Genomic DNA, 19,954 nt, shown 5'->3' with positions numbered 1-19,954 from the left:
AAGCAGGATTCTCCGATACAACACAGCATGCACCAATCCAATCACAATTGACGGAGAAGATTTGGAAGATGTGAAAACCTTTACATATTTGGGCAGCATCATTGATGAACACGGTGGATCTGATGCAGATGTGAAGGCGCGGATCGCCAAAGCAAGAGCAGCATATTTACAACTAAGGAACGTCTGGAACTCAAAGCAACTGTCAACCAACACCAAGGTCAGGATTTTCAAAAAAAATGTCAAGACAGTTCTACTGTATGGGGCAGAAACCTGGAGTACTACGAAAGCCATCATCCAGAAAATGCAGTTGTTTATTAACAATTGTCTACGCAAAATACTTCAGATCCATTGGCCGGACACTATTAGCAACAACGTACTGTGGGAGAGGACAAACCAGATCCCAGCGGAGGAAGAAATCAGGAAGAAGGGCTGGAAGTGGATAGGACACACATTGAAGAAAGCACCTAACTGCGTCACAAGAAAAGCCCTCACATGGAATCCTGAAGGCCAAAGGAGAAGAGGAAGACCAAAGAACACATTACGCCGAGAAATGGAGATAGACATGAGAAAAATGAACAAGAATTGGATGGAACTAGAAAGGAAGGCCCAGGACAGAGTGGGTTGGAGAATGCTGGTCAGCGGCCTATGCTCCATTGGGAGTGACAGGCGTAAGTAAGTAAGTAAGTAAGTAAGTAAGTAGTAATTTATGGACGGACTAATCAGATTGAAGCTAATGCTATTTTAAACCGGACGCCTCAACAGATTCCATATACGGAACTTAAAGTAAGTAAGTAAGGTACAAGGAATCGAGTACGACCACCACTGAATGAGCCAGTCCATAGCATGGAACTCACTGGTGTGCGTTGATTGTTTTTGACTGTGAAAGAGATCGGTAAACCGACTGCTGAATGATTTGGCTAGATTCAGCGACATTTTACTGGCTCTACACGTTAATTCATAGGGTTAGTCCGAATTTTATGAAAAGTTGTAGAATAACCACGAGATATCTAAGGCGTATATGCCTGACACAAAACCGAGATGTCTCCAACGTATTACTAATTTTAATTTAGCCCTACATTAACCGTGGTAATCGAACGAGAATTTTCAATACGCTCATCCAGTAGTCTTCCAGATAGCTTCCAATAAACTTAAAAGAATACAGTATGCTCGTTAAAAACAAATTCAATCAATCAAGCGGACACTAGAGCTACAAATCGTGATTTTGTGTTTTGTTTTACGGAAGCAAAAGAATGTACAATTTCAGCTTGGTACTTTAAAACAAATGTCTTCGAAGGCTGTTTACGAAGAATCTGCTAAGCTACTTATATACAACTCGATATGCTACTCTAAGTTAGCGAAAAATCCACTTCGAGTAGTTAAAGTGGGTGATGATGTTAGTCTAGTGACAGATGGATGGATATTACTTAATGTATGGAAGATTTTTAATATTTGCTAACATATTATGTAGGATCTTGTCAGTAAGCCCGATGTCCTCATAAAACGCAGGGGAAAATTGGGACTAGTTTTTGCAGGCTTCCATTGGGCGGATTTACAGGGGAAAATAAAAAGCTTGTTGGCGAGCAAATTCACGGTAATTACATTTAGTTGTTACTTCACATTACGAAAAAATTTTTTTTATGGGAATGGAACGTTATTAAAAGTACTCTAGAGGTTATTACTTTATGCTTTTTTGTTTCTAGTTTCTTCATTTTAGTGAGGTTTAGTTTCGGGCGATGTTGAAATCTAGTTGATATTTGGCTTCCATTCTGCTCACAGGGTGTTTTTTGAATTTTAGTTAAATATTTACTAGTGTAACTGGTAGGACTGGCTGAAAAACGTGTAAAGTATGGCCTTACTGAATGTGGCTCATCTTCCCGTTTGAAAAATTACTGTCGTCAGTATTTAGGGTTTCGTTGCTTTAAAATTTGGTATTATTGACAAAACTGTGTTTTCCATAGTGCATGAGATTTCCAAAAGCCTCGTTTTGTTCGGATTCTCAAAGATTCTGAACAACAGTACACATTGTTATTTTCGGTTCATTTTTCGTTGGCGTTATTCTTATCTGTTTTATAATAAGTTTCGAAATCAAGCCGCTCCAGATATTAAAGACATTCCTTTTATAAAATGTTTAGATTTATTAGGTCTGTTTTCCCTTACCTTGTACCAGTACGATTTCTATCACCATTGCCGTTTTATTTATAATTTGTTAGACTACTGCCTTATGAGTAGTAGTTCCTTTGAAAACTTGCCATAGGTGTAATGTCTAGTCCCCAAGTTAATGGGGTAACGTCATGTGACGCACCCCATGGTGGTCGGTAATCAAAGATGAAGGGTTAATACTACATCCGTTCTCAGGCTTTTGAAGCTATTTTAAAATCGATGTTTTCCAACTCGACTAAGTCAATTACGGCACGCGGCTCTGGTATGTAGGAAAAATGTACGGACACGACATCTGTTGGCCCATCACGATTCTTTGGCTGGGGTCCTAAAGATGGTGCGTCTTTGGCCCGGGATGTTATCAAACGGTTTGGAATAGGAACTAGTGAAGATCCTGTTGTGAATTTGTACATTTTTCCTAAAATGTTTGACGTACCTAGAAGAATTCACTGGCTCCTTCACCTTATCTGCTTCTCCAGTTATATACTACTCTCGTTCGTTTATTTTTACTCATTTGTCTAGTTTTGATTGTAATCCTTTCTCTGTATTTTCACAACTTCATTTTATTTCTATGGCGCATATGCATTTTGGTGTACAGTTGTACCGATATTCATTTGTATAAATTTAACGTTATCTTGAAACAATATTGCATCAAAAGTAACATGAACGATTCTGCTATGATCACTAATTTTCAGTTTTACAATGTTTTTAGTCAAGCATTTAGCCTACATTACAACCGACCAGAGATTATTTTCCCTTTAGAAACTAGTAGGATGGATTGTTAGCACGAAGTTTTGCTTCGCTCCTAAGGATCTTTGATTACATTATCGAGTCAGTAGGAGTTCGAGCAAATATTTAGCTTGTAGACCGTCACTACATGTACATCTTTAGTTTCAGTTTTTTAAAATTTGAGATTATTGTTTTACATTTTACTTTAGATCGGTTCTACCAGTGGAATTCTCGATCGCTTCCTTATTGAACCATTTGTACCACATGAACAGGTAATTCGAACAAATTTTACCACATGAAGTTGTATAATTTAGACATCCGGGTCAATATACAGGGCATATATTGACTAATTTTAATTTTTCATTATAAGTGTTGAATGATTACTATCGATTTTCGTGAAAGTTGGCTAACATTCTTAGTGTATGAGTTCTATTTATAACAATAGTAATTTTGTAATTCAGCTCATCAAATTTATACAACCTTTATTGTTTATTTTCTCTGTTGCTTTAAATGGAATTTGACAAAGACAAATTTTTATTGTTTTTAAAGCAAGAAGAGTACTATCTGTGTATGTACACTAAAAGGAGTTCAAATGTTATCCTTTTTCATCATGCCGGTGGAGTAGATGTGGGTGAAGTAGATTCTAAGGTATGTACAATATTTTAGTTAGCTTATGCAAAAATGTTGTCTTTCACAGTTTTTCTTCTATATAGCCTTTCTTCCCTGTTACTTTTAATAAATCTAGAACAAATGTGTCCAAATGTATAAGTTTAATTAGTTTACGGATTCTCTCCAACTGCTTACAACATAGGAACTATGGCATTAAGCATTAGGAATTATTGTGTATACTTTACATCACATTTATAGAAAGAAAACTTGACCAATATGAGGGACCAGTAAAATGCAAGAAATGGAGGACAAATTTCAAGAATATTCTATACGGTTAATTTTCCATAAGTTACTTTTATGAATATTCAATAAGAGAAAACAGAACAGCTAATGAAGACGCTTGTAGAAATCTAAAATTATTGCTCAACTGCAATGACAGTTGGTTAAAAGGGTAAAATGAACGGAGCTCAGATAAGAATCAAGAATAAAGTAAGGGTATTTGTAACTAAGAGCATGGAATACCATGTTACCCGCTACAACAATGCAACGTTAACAATATCATCCTTTTTAATAAACAAACTTGGTTTAAATCATTTGATGGAAATATCTCTAGAAACTCACTAAATGTGGATTTATTTATACATCGAATTTTTCGAGATATCAACTGTTTATTCACTGTGGAGGAAATGATGTGGGATCATACCGTTGAGAGATATTCTCTTAGTCTTCCTTTCTATAGGATGCAGTCGGACGTGCGTACTGCGTACAAAGTTTGTACACTCGTTTTTTACGAATTACTACTATTACTTCTCATTTGTAAACACCATTAGAGAATCAACGGAGCAAATGAACTCATATTATTGTGTTCTGATTTTTGCTTCTAACTTACTGATATTTTGTAATTGAATAATGGAGTTGTTTTAACAAGACATTTTAATTCGAAGAATTTTCGTACAGAACATTTCTGCTTATCAGGTCTTCAAATTAGCTGAGTTCTAAATAGTTGGACAGTTTCGTAGCCAACAGTCTAATAGAGAGGTTGTGATTTGGCAGATTTTTGGTTGAATCATTGTACCAATTTTTTTACAATGTAGATCTGACAAAAATATGTGTTCCAGTATAATATACTTTTATCCTAGATAATACTGAGTCACTGACTGTTACAGAGAAAGGACTGTTATGAATTGATGGATTGATGCTATACTTCTGCAAGCCGTCGTTCAAGCGTTCCATCTAGCAGTACAGTCTAAAAATAACCTGTCTAAAGAGACAAAAAATAGTTAGAATTAGGACAAACGGGAAGAAGAGGTTAGCGTTGAAGCATTGAATTCGTACTTTTTTAGTTGGGGCTTACATTGAAGCATTTAAACAAAATAGGCAGCTAAAATAGAAAAAAGTTAAATGCATATATTAATACATCAACAACGTTCGAAATAAATTTGAAAAAAAGATTTAGACTTTTATACAAGAAATGACTGTTATTTGATCAACTAATTTTCAGAATACTAAATATTCTATCTAGGCTTATTTTGAAGATAAATTCTTCTTATCTCGGACTGATACCAGGAAAAATCACTTACAGTTTCTCCCTTGCCTGGGGCTTCTCAAGAGTGCAACAAAACCAGTCAAACGCTCGGCTTATTTTTGGCATTGTTAACACATTAGTTCTTAACTACTTAGCTCGAAAACAACATTTGCCATTTCTAACTTCCGTCATTCTGCGATTAAGTGCAAGTGTCACTCAGCATTATTGGGAAGCCACCCAACTTCGTTGAACAGTATTGGACTAGCTATGAAACCGAGATTTCTTAATCTAAGTTCGAGCTCAACTGTTAGTTAGTAGTGTTTAGGAGCGCTAATCTGAAACAAAATTTCTTTTACTGAGCGTGACTTTCTGTACTTCATCAGGTAATGTTAGTGATAAGTTTTTTAAATTTACTCCTGTTACCCCTCGTACAGGAGCGTAGGCCACCCACCAGGATTCTCCACCCAATTCTGTCCTAGACAATCCTTTCCAGTTGTTTCCAGTTGCTATTCATTCTTATGGTGTCTGCTTCCAATTCTCGATGCAATGTGCTCTTTGGTCCTCCTATTTTCCGTTTCCCTTCAGGATTCCAAGTTAGCGCTTGTCTCGATGTGGTTTGATGATTTCTGCAATGTGTGTCCTATCCACCTTTAACTTCTTTTTCTGATTTGCTCTTCAGTTGGGAGCTGGTTTGTTCTCTCCCACAATAGATTGCTGATGATATGCAACCAACGGACATTGAGTATCTTGTGTAGACAATTGTTCGTAAATAATTGTACTATTTTGATGATGGTTGTGGTAATTCTGTAAGTTTTAGCTCCGTATAACGGAACAAGCTGTGTTGACGTTGATATTGAAGAATGTGACTTTGATGTTGTTCGACAGTTGTTTTGAGTCCCGTATGTTTTTTAATTATGGGAGTTGTTTTCTTACTTTGTGAGTCCTTGCCTTTACGTTTGTATCAGATTTTTGTTGTTGATCATTGATTGTGACTAGGTAGGTAGAAGTTTCCACCACTTTCACAGTTTCTCGATCGATTGTGATTGGGTTAGTGTTTTCTGTGTTGTATTTGAGGATGTTGGTTTTTCCTTTTTGTATGTTGAGATCTACTGATGCATGGGTTTCTGCTGCACTGGCAGATAAATATTCACAAATCCAGGCATTTGAAAATAATTTTGTCGAACACATATTTGTGCTCACATATTTTCTGAGTAATCGTCTATATCTTGCTTTTATAGGCTAAACGTTTTGAGGTTTCAGTTGAAGATATTATGAAATCTGGTTCTGGAATGAAAGCTGGTTGTTCCGCCGATCAATTATTACAGAGTTCACTGCTTTCAGGAGTAAAATGTCCGAAGCGTGCAAGGTTTGTTGGCGATACCTTGTTAAATATGACGACTCGATTATTTATTTTCAATGAACAATTTTTCCCTAAAATTTGGTGAATATTTATTTTCTAAAGCAAAACACTATCTTTAGGCTCATTGAAACCTGAGACAAATGTATACCAGACCGAAGTTAATATTCTACCAAACCAAGCATAAAGATTATTTCAAGTCAGTCCTCTTAGAATGGGCATATGGCAACTGAGAGTGATCAATTACACTCCTGAATATTGACAGCTATAAATTACAAACCCTTAGACTTTCAAACCTGTTAGACAGTTTGGGGAAGCCTAAACTCAGTAGTTCAGTGGATAACTCGTTGACGTTCGAATCGCTAGACATGGGGTTCGAATCTCAATATGAATATTGACATCAGTTATCTCTGGACTTTTAGTTTTATCTCAAATGAGATCAGTACGTTGCGAAAAATATCTATAAATTAAACTAATGTCAGCAAACAATATTGTTCTATTGAAGAAATATACAAAGAGAATTTAAATATAAGGTTAGCTCGGATTCTGGTAGAGGTACGAGGGGAGTTACTGATTCACGGCCTCTCACAATATGGGAAAATACCTCTTATTAAGGGACTCAGGAAGGGAACTGGGTAATAACCTGCGATTCTGGTCACGGAACCGAGAAGACAACTATTTAAGTCCAATCAAATATAAGCGTTTTGTGAATAACCTTTGATTTAGTTCCTCACCTTTATAGCCTTACTGTTAGCAACATAAATGAGCAGAGCAAGACGTTTCTTAAAACTTGCATTTTCCGGCTATCCGTCCTCTGTGAAAAGCAGGTATCTCTGCAGATTCAAGTTTCTTGAGGGAAACATATTACTGTTGTCATATCTCAGTATAATTGGCAGTAAAACTTCTCCCTTGGTTCTTAAGTTTGTTGCTTGTAATCTAACCTTCTTTCTAACCAATCTAGCTGGCGTGGTAAAACTTTAAGTACCAAATGTTACAGCTAATATATAGTTTGACTGGGTCATCACGACAGTCAAGCCCAACCGTTATGTCAAGTTAATAGGAGTCCCTTTCTTGTAACCATTTAATGTTTTATTAAAATTCATATATGCCTATATATATTTTAATTGAACAACAAACATATTTATTATTAGGATGCTAGCTGATTTCATCGTTGAATTGCATTCAGTTTTTGACAAATTATACTTCACCTATTTAGAAATCAATCCATTAGTTATTTGTAAATGGAATATGAATGCAAACAAACTTAATGATTGTAATGGTAGCAGTTATCATATCATTAACGATAATGAACTACAGGATGGAGATAATGATATCAACGAACAGTTATATATTCATATATTGGATGTTGCTGCCAAATTGGATCAGTGTGCAGAACATTTGTTCACTTCAAGTTTGGAATGGTCAGTGAATGGAGAAATGTTGAAATTTCCTTTTGGTTTTGGTAAAACTGAAACTAAAGAGGTAATTATCATAATAATAATAATTATTATTACTAATATTACTTCCGTGCGTATATAATATGTCGACTTAAACTAACTCAAATTTGTGCCAGATTCTGTATGTTGATTATGGTTGACTTACTTACTGACTGATTGATTTTCAAACAAATCCATATCACTACCTTTTTTACATTTTGTACTACTGGTGTTGCTAATAAATGTATAATATAATTTATTTACCATGTAATCAGCTTTACATTTTATGTCAGATTTAGTTGTTCTATCCGACTGTTTAAACTGAGATTGGGTTTGAATTGGTGGATTTTGGTCAAATATCTAGTTTCTTTAACCATAAAAGCACCGCTATATGCAGGTATATATAGAGGCAAAACACCATAGAATGTTGAACCGGTTCTATTTGTTCCATACTTTCTTCTTAACTGTTTACAAAAAGAAATAATTTGGATGTTCTGAAGAACAAATAGATTCTTTGTAGTAGGATATTTATGTTATTACAACTAATTTCCAACTAGGGAAGTCTGATATGTAAAAAATATTCTTTGACATAGTATTCCATCATTCTTGTTTTAAATGATTCTGGAGTGATACTGGTCAGTTTTACATTGCAGTCGACTTATCTGATTTCTAGAGACGTTGTTATGGAGATTGTTCGAGCCTACACTGTTCGTTTATTCAACCAATCTTGCCGAAAAGTCTACATTAACCTTCACATTTCATAGGCTTTAATCGTCCACAATTTCAAATGAGAGTTATGTATACACAAAGTGGTTCATTAAATCTCTTTTTAACATGGCTTTAATTCTTTACTATATATTACTCGTAATTGATGCGTACACAATTGTTTGCAGATTTTCTTATCGTCGAAATCGTGAACCGATCTAAGTTATACAACAACTAAAGACTTGAAATAACTGGATGGCCGTCTTGTCGTAGTATGGGACTTCTCAGTAGCGCGTATTCACGATCCCGCCAGTGAGAATCGAACTCAGGGTCTCCGGTCTCGCGCTGGAACGCCTAATTGCTAGGTCACTGGACCGGCATTTAACGGTTTCAATGTCTAACCTCAATCGATCCACGACACTGCGCTAAACCGTGTTGGTTTTGAGGCAGCTACCCACCGAAGACAATGGAAGGTGGTTCCTCAATATCGTGGATCGACTGAGGCTAGATATTAACTTTGTTGGATGGCTGCTCAGCAGCCTAGAGGTTATGCGTTCGTGAGCGATATCGACGGTGTTGGATTCGATCCCTGCATGCGGGTTGGTGGATGCTTGTTAAGACGAAATGGCTGTCCAGTGATTCCAGGTTTTCACAGGTTGTCTAACTTAATTCGATTCATGGTTTCAAATAGACAACAATCTCCATAACCCTATACTGAAAATATCTTTATTTTGATTTGTCATTATGAAAGATTCCATCTTCTTCACTTGGAATTACATACTTTTATCAAATTACTTTCTCTGATTATTTTGATAATTTATGTCTTCTAAAATCTCTCCTCCTCTAGCTCTATACTTCGAACTATGCAGTCAGCTTTTAAGCACAGCTTTCTGTATTGGCCGAATAACTATGTTTATGAATTCATAATAACTCGAATATTCTCATAATGATCAATCGGTAAACATTTTAAACGAACGAGCGTTTTCGGTTATGTATCATCACGTTTTACAATTACAAAGAGAAATATTTATATTGATTGATCGCTGAGTAATAACCAATGTTGTGTTTGATTAATCATTAAACCATATTGCCATTAGCGATCTTTGGATAGGTCCGATAGAAGACTGTCGCATATTCTGGAACACATATGTGGACTCGGGTCACGCTTTAGTTCGAGCACGTATTTGTCTGCATCTTATTGGACGTAGAAAAGTCACTACAAGGGAATTCCTTAAAGTTCAACTTAATGATGAAAAAGTTAAGAATATATTTCAGGGACAACTAGGGGAGTTATTCAACCGTGAAACTGATATCCACCCCAAGGTAGCTTGTCACTATATCCAAAAACCTGTGGGAACAACAGTGATCTCTACTATTAACTTAAACCATAAGGTTAAGAAAAATCAATGGACCTCAGAGGTGTTTCCAGAACTGATAGATGCTCGGAAACTCATCCCACTTGACTCTGAACACGATGAAGAACTAAGGCAGCTTAAAAGTGAGCTGATAAGAAGCCTACCCAATGATCATGAGCAGTGGTGGGTAGCGAAAGCAGAAGAGATAGAAATGGCAGTAGCGGTAGGTAACAGTAGACCTATCAAGGAAACGGATATTTAAAATTAGGCTGTTGCTTAGACCATTCCGGATAAAAAACGGGACCATAATTCACTCTCTATCAAACATATCGGACAGCTGGATAGAACGCTCTAGGGAACAGTTCAACTAACCTTCAACCACATCTCTGTTACTTGCCATTTCCATGCAACCTAAATTGCAAACTCTCAATAAGGTTGAAGCGGCCATAAGCAATCTCAAGTGAGGGGAGCAGCAGGATCTGATGGATTAACCTCCGGAATATTTTGGGTTAGTGGTTCAGTTTTTTTCAGTTAAACTAACTGAAGTTTTAAGTAATATCTGGGAACTGAAGGTTACCCCATCTGACTGGTCTCCCAGTTTATAAAGAAGGATAAAAATCCTCTTGCGATAACCACAGAGGAACCAGTCTAACAAATAAAGTATCTAAAATATTAGCCTCAAACATACTTCGAAGTCTACCTAGAGCTCGTGAAGAGCGGACCCGAGAAACCAGGCTGGTTTCAGACCTAGACGTGAATGTATATACAGACCAAATATTCACCCTCCACCAGGTTCTGAAACATAGATATACTTTTCAACGTTCATCTATGGTTGTATTCCTTGAACTTAAGTCGGCATTCGACTCTATTGGTCGGGAGGTTCTATTGCAGTGTCTACCATTGATATATGTACCAAAGAAATACATCAACCTTGTACAAACTCTCTATTCAAACACTACTGGTGAAGTGAGAACTTATAGCAAAACGTCATCAAAATTTGGTACTTCAAATGATGTTCATCAAGGCTGTCCTCTCCACATTTTTACTTGACTTCGTCATGATGGATATGATTCCTCCAGAGACAACGGTTTCATCGTTTAACTTTTCAGGGGTTAATTTTCTAGCACGAGATTCACTTGTTGACTTAGTATAGGCAGATGACATAATTCTACTTGGTGGAGACGCTGACAAAATGCAGTCTCCTGACCGCCTGAAACAACGATTCAGACATGTTTAAATAGGATTATCTCCTTCCAAATGCTAAATGTTGCTTCGCTACCGGACCCAGTCAACTCTCGAATTTATCATATAGAGTCAAGTTAGTAGCTCAGTGTGTTTACCTGTTCACTCTTACTGGTAGTCTTATCAGTCTCGATGGTTTGATCTCTCGTGAAATCTCGGCACCAATTCACAAAGCGTCATTGACTTTCGCCAACTTGCGTCATTTATAGTGTAAGCAAGATATATGTCTACTCAGAGAACCTGTTCGATCCATCCTCATCTATAGCTGTGTGAATGACCACTATGATGACAGATTATTTGTAGATTATCAGTATTAGATTTCAGGTGTCCTTCAAGTATCACTCGTGTATTGTAGGACCATTGAATGAACAAAATTGGGGTTAAACACAAGGCACTATGTATATACGAAAACTCGATTGATCATGTAATGAATCTACATCACTTGAGGTAGTTGGCTCATGTCTGACGTGTACTCAACCATCGAGTACCTCAAGAGACGATGTTCTTCGATGTAGAAGTAGTTTAGAAGGAAGCTACGGGTAGCCAAAACAGGTGGTATCAGTCCATGAAGTCATTGACAATTGGATTGAGCCATGATGACAGGTGTAAACTACCTGGTTGGTATCTGCATGGTGGTCGTAACCAATGCTTGGCGTATTTGAATGACGTGGCTCAAAATCGTTTGCAGTAACGCAGATGCATTGGTTTTTTGTCTCCCCCTCGAATTCGGCGATTCCTAATTCCTCATAAATGCTTTCATTTCACTTATTTATATTTTCTTGTCGAGTTGTATCTTTAATACCTAATCTTTTTTATTACTACTGATACTGTTACTACCTCTACTATTCTGGGATTTGGTCTGGCAATTCCATCTCTTTGTACTAATGAGATATAGCAACTTGAACTGATATACATAAATACCAGGTTCTACGTTTTGACTGACCGACTAACTTACTGAGTCCCTTGTGTTGCTCTAATTCTACCAATCAAGTTGCAATCTTGTCATTAATATAAGTTACTTGACATCTCCTGGGCTATTTTTTAGTGTTGGTTAAAAGTAGTCAAAAGCAATCCTTGTTTCCATGCCAGTTAGTACTCGTCGGGAAAGCGTGTTTTCAGTCCTCAGGGAAATAACCTTCATGAAATCTAAATCCACAGGGTTTCTTTGTTAACTGCGTCCAGCCAGATGAATCCAAATATATTTATTTGTAAATTTTAAAGGGTGATGAGAAAATATCGAAAATACATATTCGCTTAAATTGCTTTCTCCAACGTATATAACTTGTAACGGTGACCTAATGGTCTAGAGGTTCCGCTTTCATCTATTATAGTTCGTGTTCGAACCTCACTCCATCTACTTCGGTCAGAACAATCGAGTATTATCATATCAGCTGTCATATTTAATGATGACTCAAGCCCATCTATCTGTACTTAATAAATGAGTATATACTTTCAATCAAAATAAAGTTATATTTTCAGATATTTTTTAATTTAGGAAGCGTACATCGCAAAGTTGGATGCTCGAACAGGTGCTTCATTAAAGCTTACTATACTTAATCCAAATGGTCGTATATGGACAATGAGTGCAGGTGGTGGAGCTTCAGTAATTTATGCTGATACAGTTTGTGAATTAGCTGAAAAAGTCAAAGCAGCTGGCGGTACAAGTCAAGGTGTAAAAGATTTAGCAAATTATGGTGAATATTCTGGAGCACCATCAGAAGAATTAACTTATGAATATTCAAAAACAATTCTAACTTTGATGACTACTGGAGAACTACATCCAGACGGTAAGATTTTCATTTTCAATAGTTTTTTACTCTGTTGAATTTTGCTTTTAATTTGAAATGTAATCAGTGGAAAATCCTTTCATTTGGCTTTGTATAATACCCGACTGCCTAAGACAGAAGTTAGTAGTATAGGATTAGAACCGATGATCTATTGGTTTGAATGTTGATTGTTTTACCCTCTAAATTACCTTACACACTCACCCCTGTTACCCCTCGTGGAGGAGCATAGATCACCCACCAGGATTCTCCACCCAATTCTGTCCTAGACAATCCTTTCCAGTTGTTTCCAGTTGCTATTCATTCTTATGGTGTCTGCTTCCAATTCTCGATGCAATGTGCTCTTTGGTCCTCCTATTTTCCGTTTCCCTTCAGGATTCCAAGTTAGCGCTTGTCTCGATGTGGTTTGATGATTTCTGCAATGTGTGTCCTATCCACCTTTAACTTCTTTTTCTGATTTGCTCTTCAGTTGGGAGCTGGTTTGTTCTCTCCCACAATAGATTGCTGATGATATGCAACCAACGGACATTGAGTATCTTGTGTAGACAATTGTTCGTAAATAATTGTACTATTTTGATGATGGTTGTGGTAATTCTGTAAGTTTTAGCTCCGTATAACGGAACAAGCTGTGTTGACGTTGATATTGAAGAATGTGACTTTGATGTTGTTCGACAGTTGTTTTGAGTCCCGTATGTTTTTTAATTATGGGAGTTGTTTTCTTACTTTGTGAGTCCTTGCCTTTACGTTTGTATCAGATTTTTGTTGTTGATCATTGATTGTGACTAGGTAGGTAGAAGTTTCCACCACTTTCACAGTTTCTCGATCGATTGTGATTGGGTTAGTGTTTTCTGTGTTGTATTTGAGGATGTTGGTTTTTCCTTTTTGTATATTGAGATCTACTGACGCAGAGGCTTCCGCTACACTGGCTGTCTTGACCTGGATCTGTTGTTGTGTATGGGATAGAAGAGCTAGGTGATCTGCGAAGTCCAAATCGTCTAGTCGCATCCAGACTGTCCATTGTACTCCGTGCTTCCCGTCAAATGTGGTGGTCTTCATAATCCTGTTAACCACCACGTACAACATCACTTTAAATATACACAGTTTTTAATACTACATTTGGTTACACGGAAAAGTTTTCTAAAGCTTATAATATTCTGTGTCACAAGTATCATGGTTCCGAACGTCAACCCATTTATTTCGGTTCGAGCAGTAGGCTAGTGTTGTAGTGGACACTACTCACAAGATTGTTTGTTGGTAGTTTGTAGCGGAACGTTGCGTTAACGTTACAACGATTGTCAGACGGAGCGGGGTGTTTCAATACATCGAAAGCACTGTGTTTTCATAACGCGTGGAGACTAGATGAGAAGGCGGTCGTGACTACAGAAGACACCGGAAGTTGCAAATCGCCTATTGAAAGCTGTGTATATGTAAACTACGTAAGTACTCGGTAACTCCTCGCAATTAATACACTTTCCCCTTGCCTCTTGTCATGTTTTACAATATCACTCAATCATACAAACAATGTGATTGAATGGTGAATACTTAAACATTTACTTGGTAAATGAGTCACAGTAAAGCTGTAATATCTTTGGGTAGTACATATTTGTGTGAAGCCTTGAGTTGATTTTAACTAATTGACTAACTGGTCTGTACATATAGTAAACTCTCTTCATCATGATTCAATTAAATCCTTAAGTTTCTATTGTATTTTTCACATCATGTTTTCACAAATCTTAACATTGACTACGTATTAGTTCTAGGAATAGCATCATTAGAACTTACTTCAAGGATGTTTTTTCTGTTTTATTTACGAAATTCTTTTAAAAATCTCAACCTGTTCCAGGTAAAGTTCTACTAATCGGTGGAGGAATTGCAAATTTCACCAATATTGCTGCTACATTTAAAGGTATTGTGCGTGCTTTGACAGAATTCAAAGAACAATTGAAGAGACATAATATACGTATATTTGTCCGTCGTGCTGGTCCCAACTACCAGGAAGGTCTTCGTGTAATGCGTGAATTGGGTAGGGTTAAAGTTAAACTATTATTTTTGGTTGTATAAAACTTAAAGATAATTTGGATCTATTTTGTGGTTTTTTAGTGTACATATTTACTAGTAAGCTTTAGTTAGTCCATCAATATATTTATACTAATATAAATAAGACTAAAGTAAGTCGTAGTCTCCAGCAATTTACTAGTGATCGATTATGTTACCGAATGTATTTAATGAAATGATTTAAATGTCTAACTAAATGCTAATCTTTATTTGAGCTGTGCCATGTATATGATCATCATGTGATATGGAGGGTAGCCTAATCATTGCTCATCAATGGCGATCAGAAATGGCCCAAAGTTCAAGTGCATTTCATTGGGATAAAAATGGGTCAATTTCCTAAGGATAGAGTGGTATATATATGAATGAGTATTTGTGCATTTCATTCGGTAGTCCAATACACTTTCTCGCTCACTCTTGTGTTCTCGTTTAATTAGTCAGTTGGGGGTTGGCCATAGCATATCGTGTATCAGTATCGAATTTCGGACACTGTCCATCATAACACCATGTGTCATAAGAGATAAGTAATTATCCCAATGCCAGTTTTGATCGTTCAAGTAGATATTGGGTAACGAAATTCCTCTTGAAAATTCTAACAGAGTTATCCCTAAATAGGAAAATTACAATCTTGAAATGTTTAAAATGATCTCTAAAAGTTCGTTCTTGTAACGTAAAACTCTCATCTTTAGTAAGTAGTGTCTTTCAAGGGGTACACTAATATCCTCCTTAAAAATATTCACACATTGCATCAGTGTCGTTTGGAGATGCAGTATAACTTCTATTTTTGACTCTTTATTTTATCTCACTTGTTAAATATTGGTTTAAAAAGTTTATTATTATGAGAAATAATAGTGTGTACTTCTTCTGTGAATGGTTTATGTTATCAAATATCTGTTTTCCTAACACTCGTAGCAGAGCTTAATAAATACATAATTGAGGGAATAAGTGACAAGCAGACAGTGTAATCTTGATTTACAGTTCTACTTGTAAATCCCTACTTTCTTAATAGTTGCGTTTCACGATGAACTATTGTGTGAAATCAGATAAGAACCGATGCTCGCCGAATGAGCTTGTATATTTTTGATTATTGGGGAAGTTAAAAATTGCTCTTTGGATTTATGTAAAGTGAACCAAAAAGACCGTCGTTTATTTATTTATTTCATTTATTTGAGAATATAAACATCGGTGCAAAGGGTGACATAAATATATATACGCCACGAAAGTCGTTGAATTTGTGTATAGGCTAGAATACTATCCGTGTACCCAAACCGAAGCGGCTAATTTCCCTAGGTGATCACTCTCCGAGACATTGACCTAGAGGTCTTATTCACAACGCAGTGGAGCGACGTTAGGAGATGCGGTCCTATGGTAGACTTTGATCAAAAATGAGTTCATACGCAATTCTGGAGCCCATATATACCATTAGTTGTGAATCAGGGTTTCCCGACTTCCTTAGGTGATCCCTTTGTACCCACCAATCCGGTTTAAGTGCTGAACATCCACTTTTCGTCCACTACTCTAGTCGCGAGAATGTAGTGAGTAGGACTTCCATGGTAGTGACTATATATGCGTGGCTATACGAGAGCATTTGAAGAGGGAGAGCGGGCTCTGCCTACCCTCGGTCGTACCATGGCATTTGAAGGCTAAGATTGTTGACTAATTGTCGTAATTTCTAGTAATCAAAACAGCTAACACATTTTTCAATGACTGTTTTTGTTAGCTTGCCGGTAATAACAACTACTTATTCAAATAATCAGTAATCGGCTTATTTCACAATTTGACATGTACAATATTTAATTTAGTAGAGCTCAACAACTTACCATATTTAATATTATTGTTATTATTTGTTTTATATTTTTAAATTAACATTCTACATTTGAAAAAAACTTTCTTACTTTAATTCGTTTTCTGTCAATACATCAAGGTCGTACTATCGATATTCCAATTTATGTATTTGGACCTGAAACTCATATGACTGCTATCGTATCAATGGCATTTGGTTTACGTCAAATACCTCCACCTACAGTAGATCATATTCAGTCGTCTGCAGATACTCTATCATTGTACAGTTACAGTGGTTCTGGCTGTGAACATAAAGTAAGTAATTATGTACACTACTGTGTAATCACTGAATAGTAGTAGTTACCGATCTCATGTTTGTATATAGTCATCGGTGTGCTGATCATATTCTATCTATCTGAAGACGGTAATATAACCAATAGTGTGAGTGAAATTAACTTCAAGTATATTTTGTTTGACTGTTAGTTGATTAGAGGCAAACGACAACACGTTTTGGACATTGGTTGATGCCCGTTAGCATTCATCATCAGCATGAAGTAGCTAAATGCTTGGGGAAGCTGATACTCCTTGTGTGATTCATATCTGTGCACTTAATGCCCGTGATCAAATAGATTACTGTTTGGCTGTTTAATTGACAAATGGCTTTCTGTGCAATTGATGTATTTACAATTGGTTGATCCACTAAATACTAGATAGTACTTAATGTTGATTGGATTTTATCGATCAGGTTATAGTTCAGTTACTAGCCTAACTAACCCGAAATCTCTCACGGATCATGTTTGAATATCACATTAGAAATATGTATCTCGACTATGTGGATTTCACGAACAACCTGATTAGCAGTATTTCCATCTCTCTAGCTTACTCGTTGTTATGATTATTCCAAAATGCTTCATATACATAATTTTAAATCAGTCAAACGCAATGTGGAACCTGGGATATATGCACATCGGTTCAAGTTGTCATATCTCATTAGCACAGTAAGATGAATTTGTTAGATCGGATTTCAGAGTAGTAGAGATAGAGTAACAGTATTACTGATCATAAAAATGATCATGCGTTCAGGATACAATTTGAGAAGAAAATATTAGTAAAATAATAGAAAAGCATCTATGAGAAATTTAAAACTTAAGATCTAAGGGTAGAAGGATTAAACGATTTTGAGCCATATCATTCAAAGACTAACCACTGGTTCTGAGAATATGGCGGACTGCAATCAGGTAGGTAGTTTGTACCTACCTACACATCTCAGTTCAATAGTCAGTGTTTTCATGGACTGACATCATGTCTTGGTTTGACTGTTCCTAGCTTTCTTCCAATCTACTTCTACACCAGCCATCATCATTCGTTGAGGTGATTAGTGAATGCAAATACGTAATACATGTCTTAACCAACTCAGTCGATAAGAATTCATTATCTTGTTAAAGGATTTACCACATTAACCTGTGTAGCTAACCTAAGAATTGCTAACTTGATGGTCCTAAAATATACGAGCAATGGTTCGAACACACGTATAGTCGAATACTAGTAACCTATGAATATCTTCTATTTTTTAAGGACCACATTTCACGTCCATAAAGTAGAACAGAGCAAACTACTACTCAGTATATTTATCGTTTAGTTAACAAATAAATATCTCACATACTTCACTCTGGGAAACATGGTCGGTAAGAGAAGAGGATATTCGTAGGTTACTAGTATTCGATCATAGGTGTCTTCGAAGCATTGCTCGTATATCCTGGGACCACGGAGTAAGTAATGCAGTTGTTAGCAAATGGGTACTATGTAAGGATGGCAAATCGATTGATGAAGTAGGGAAACTTCATTAATGGAGATGGCTGGGATATGTGTTATGTGTACCCAATCACTGACTGCCTCGACTTGCGATTTTTTATGGTGTAAGAGTAGATTGGAAGAAAGCTAGGGGCGGCCAGACCAAAACATGGCACAAATCTATGAAGTCCCTGACAGTGGAATTAGCCATGTTGGTAGGTATAGACTACCTGGTTCGGATCAGCGAAACGATAGCAACCAATGGTTAGAGACCTTGAATGACATGGCTCAAAATCGTTTGCAATGGCTCAGGTGCATCTACTCTTTGTGCTCTCCCGACTTCTAATCTTCTGAATTCCTCATGTCCTTTTTTCCCTTTCCGAATTTATTTCATTGGATTGTACTCCTTGAATAACATCTTCAAACCCTAATGTTTCCGATTACTGCTTATACTCTTACTACCTCTACTACTATGGGATTTAAATCGACAACTGCATCTCTGTGCTAATGTGCTGTGGCAACTCGAACTGATGTACGTACATACGAAGTTCTACGTTGTTGCTAACTGACTTGACTCACAGTCAACCTAGGAATCTGGCACAAATATTTACATCAATCCAACCTGGTAGGTCACTTCACTATAGAAACTGACAAAGTAAAAAAAAATAGAAACAAACAAAATCAAAATACCATCGTCATTATGATGATAAAGAATAAACATAGAGGAACTTTTTTTTTTTTTTTCATTATCGAAATGATATGAAATACATGAACAATAATATAAACTGAATTCATTTTATTTCACAATAGACCGAATGTCGGTAATATTGATTCATGTGAAAAATTAGTCTCATTTCATTCATTAATGAAAATAAAATGATTTCAATGTTATATTATTAACATTGAATTAAAACCGGTCATATTATCTATTAAGAAAGTTCAATAGTCAGATTGTATTTTAGGCAATGACGCAATTAGATTAATTATCAATTAACTATGTAAATCTAGATGAAATAAATGACCTTGTTTATGTAATCACCAGGCTAAATTGTTTGTTACTAACTCGTTCTATTACATTTTATATCTGTGAAATGTGACCACCTTTAGTAGTAGAGGATATTTGTAAGTTACCAGTGTTTTATCATAGATGACCTTGAAGAATTATTCACGTATTTCGAGATCATGGAATCATTAATATTATGATTAGATACATGATACTAGGTAAAGATGGAACATTGATTGATCAGGTAGTGAATCTTCATCAACTGAAGTAGTTCGAATTTGTATTATATATAACTAATCACCTCCTATCCTGATGCACAGTATTTACCGATGTAGAAGAGTATGTCTGAAGAAAGCTTTAGAGACAGTCAAAGCAAAATGTGATATTAATCCAAAATGTCATTGACTGTTAAATCGAGCCATGTAGG

The 19,954-nt window shown here is 36.2% G+C and overlaps 1 protein-coding gene across 1 annotated transcript in view; it reads left to right on the top strand.

The window, feature by feature from the left end:
• The first annotated feature begins 1,263 nt into the window (after positions 1–1,263).
• The window catches only part of MS3_00009457 (uncharacterized protein), a 45,200-nt gene continuing 26,509 nt past the window's right edge, over positions 1,264–19,954 (top strand). Inside the window, exons 1-9 of the mRNA XM_051217835.1 lie at positions 1,264–1,429; positions 1,469–1,591; positions 3,096–3,158; positions 3,436–3,534; positions 6,259–6,386; positions 7,529–7,859; positions 12,611–12,902; positions 14,743–14,922; positions 16,876–17,048. Of these exons, the coding sequence (XP_051064260.1) occupies positions 6,310–6,386; positions 7,529–7,859; positions 12,611–12,902; positions 14,743–14,922; positions 16,876–17,048 (1,053 nt within the window). The 5' untranslated portion in view covers positions 1,264–1,429; positions 1,469–1,591; positions 3,096–3,158; positions 3,436–3,534; positions 6,259–6,309. The remainder of the gene's footprint in view (positions 1,430–1,468; positions 1,592–3,095; positions 3,159–3,435; positions 3,535–6,258; positions 6,387–7,528; positions 7,860–12,610; positions 12,903–14,742; positions 14,923–16,875; positions 17,049–19,954) is intronic.

This window comes from Schistosoma haematobium, chromosome 7 (assembly GCF_000699445.3).
Source record: "Schistosoma haematobium chromosome 7, whole genome shotgun sequence".
Lineage (NCBI taxonomy): Eukaryota > Metazoa > Platyhelminthes > Trematoda > Strigeidida > Schistosomatidae > Schistosoma > Schistosoma haematobium.
This window is presented reverse-complemented; position numbering and strand designations above follow the sequence as displayed.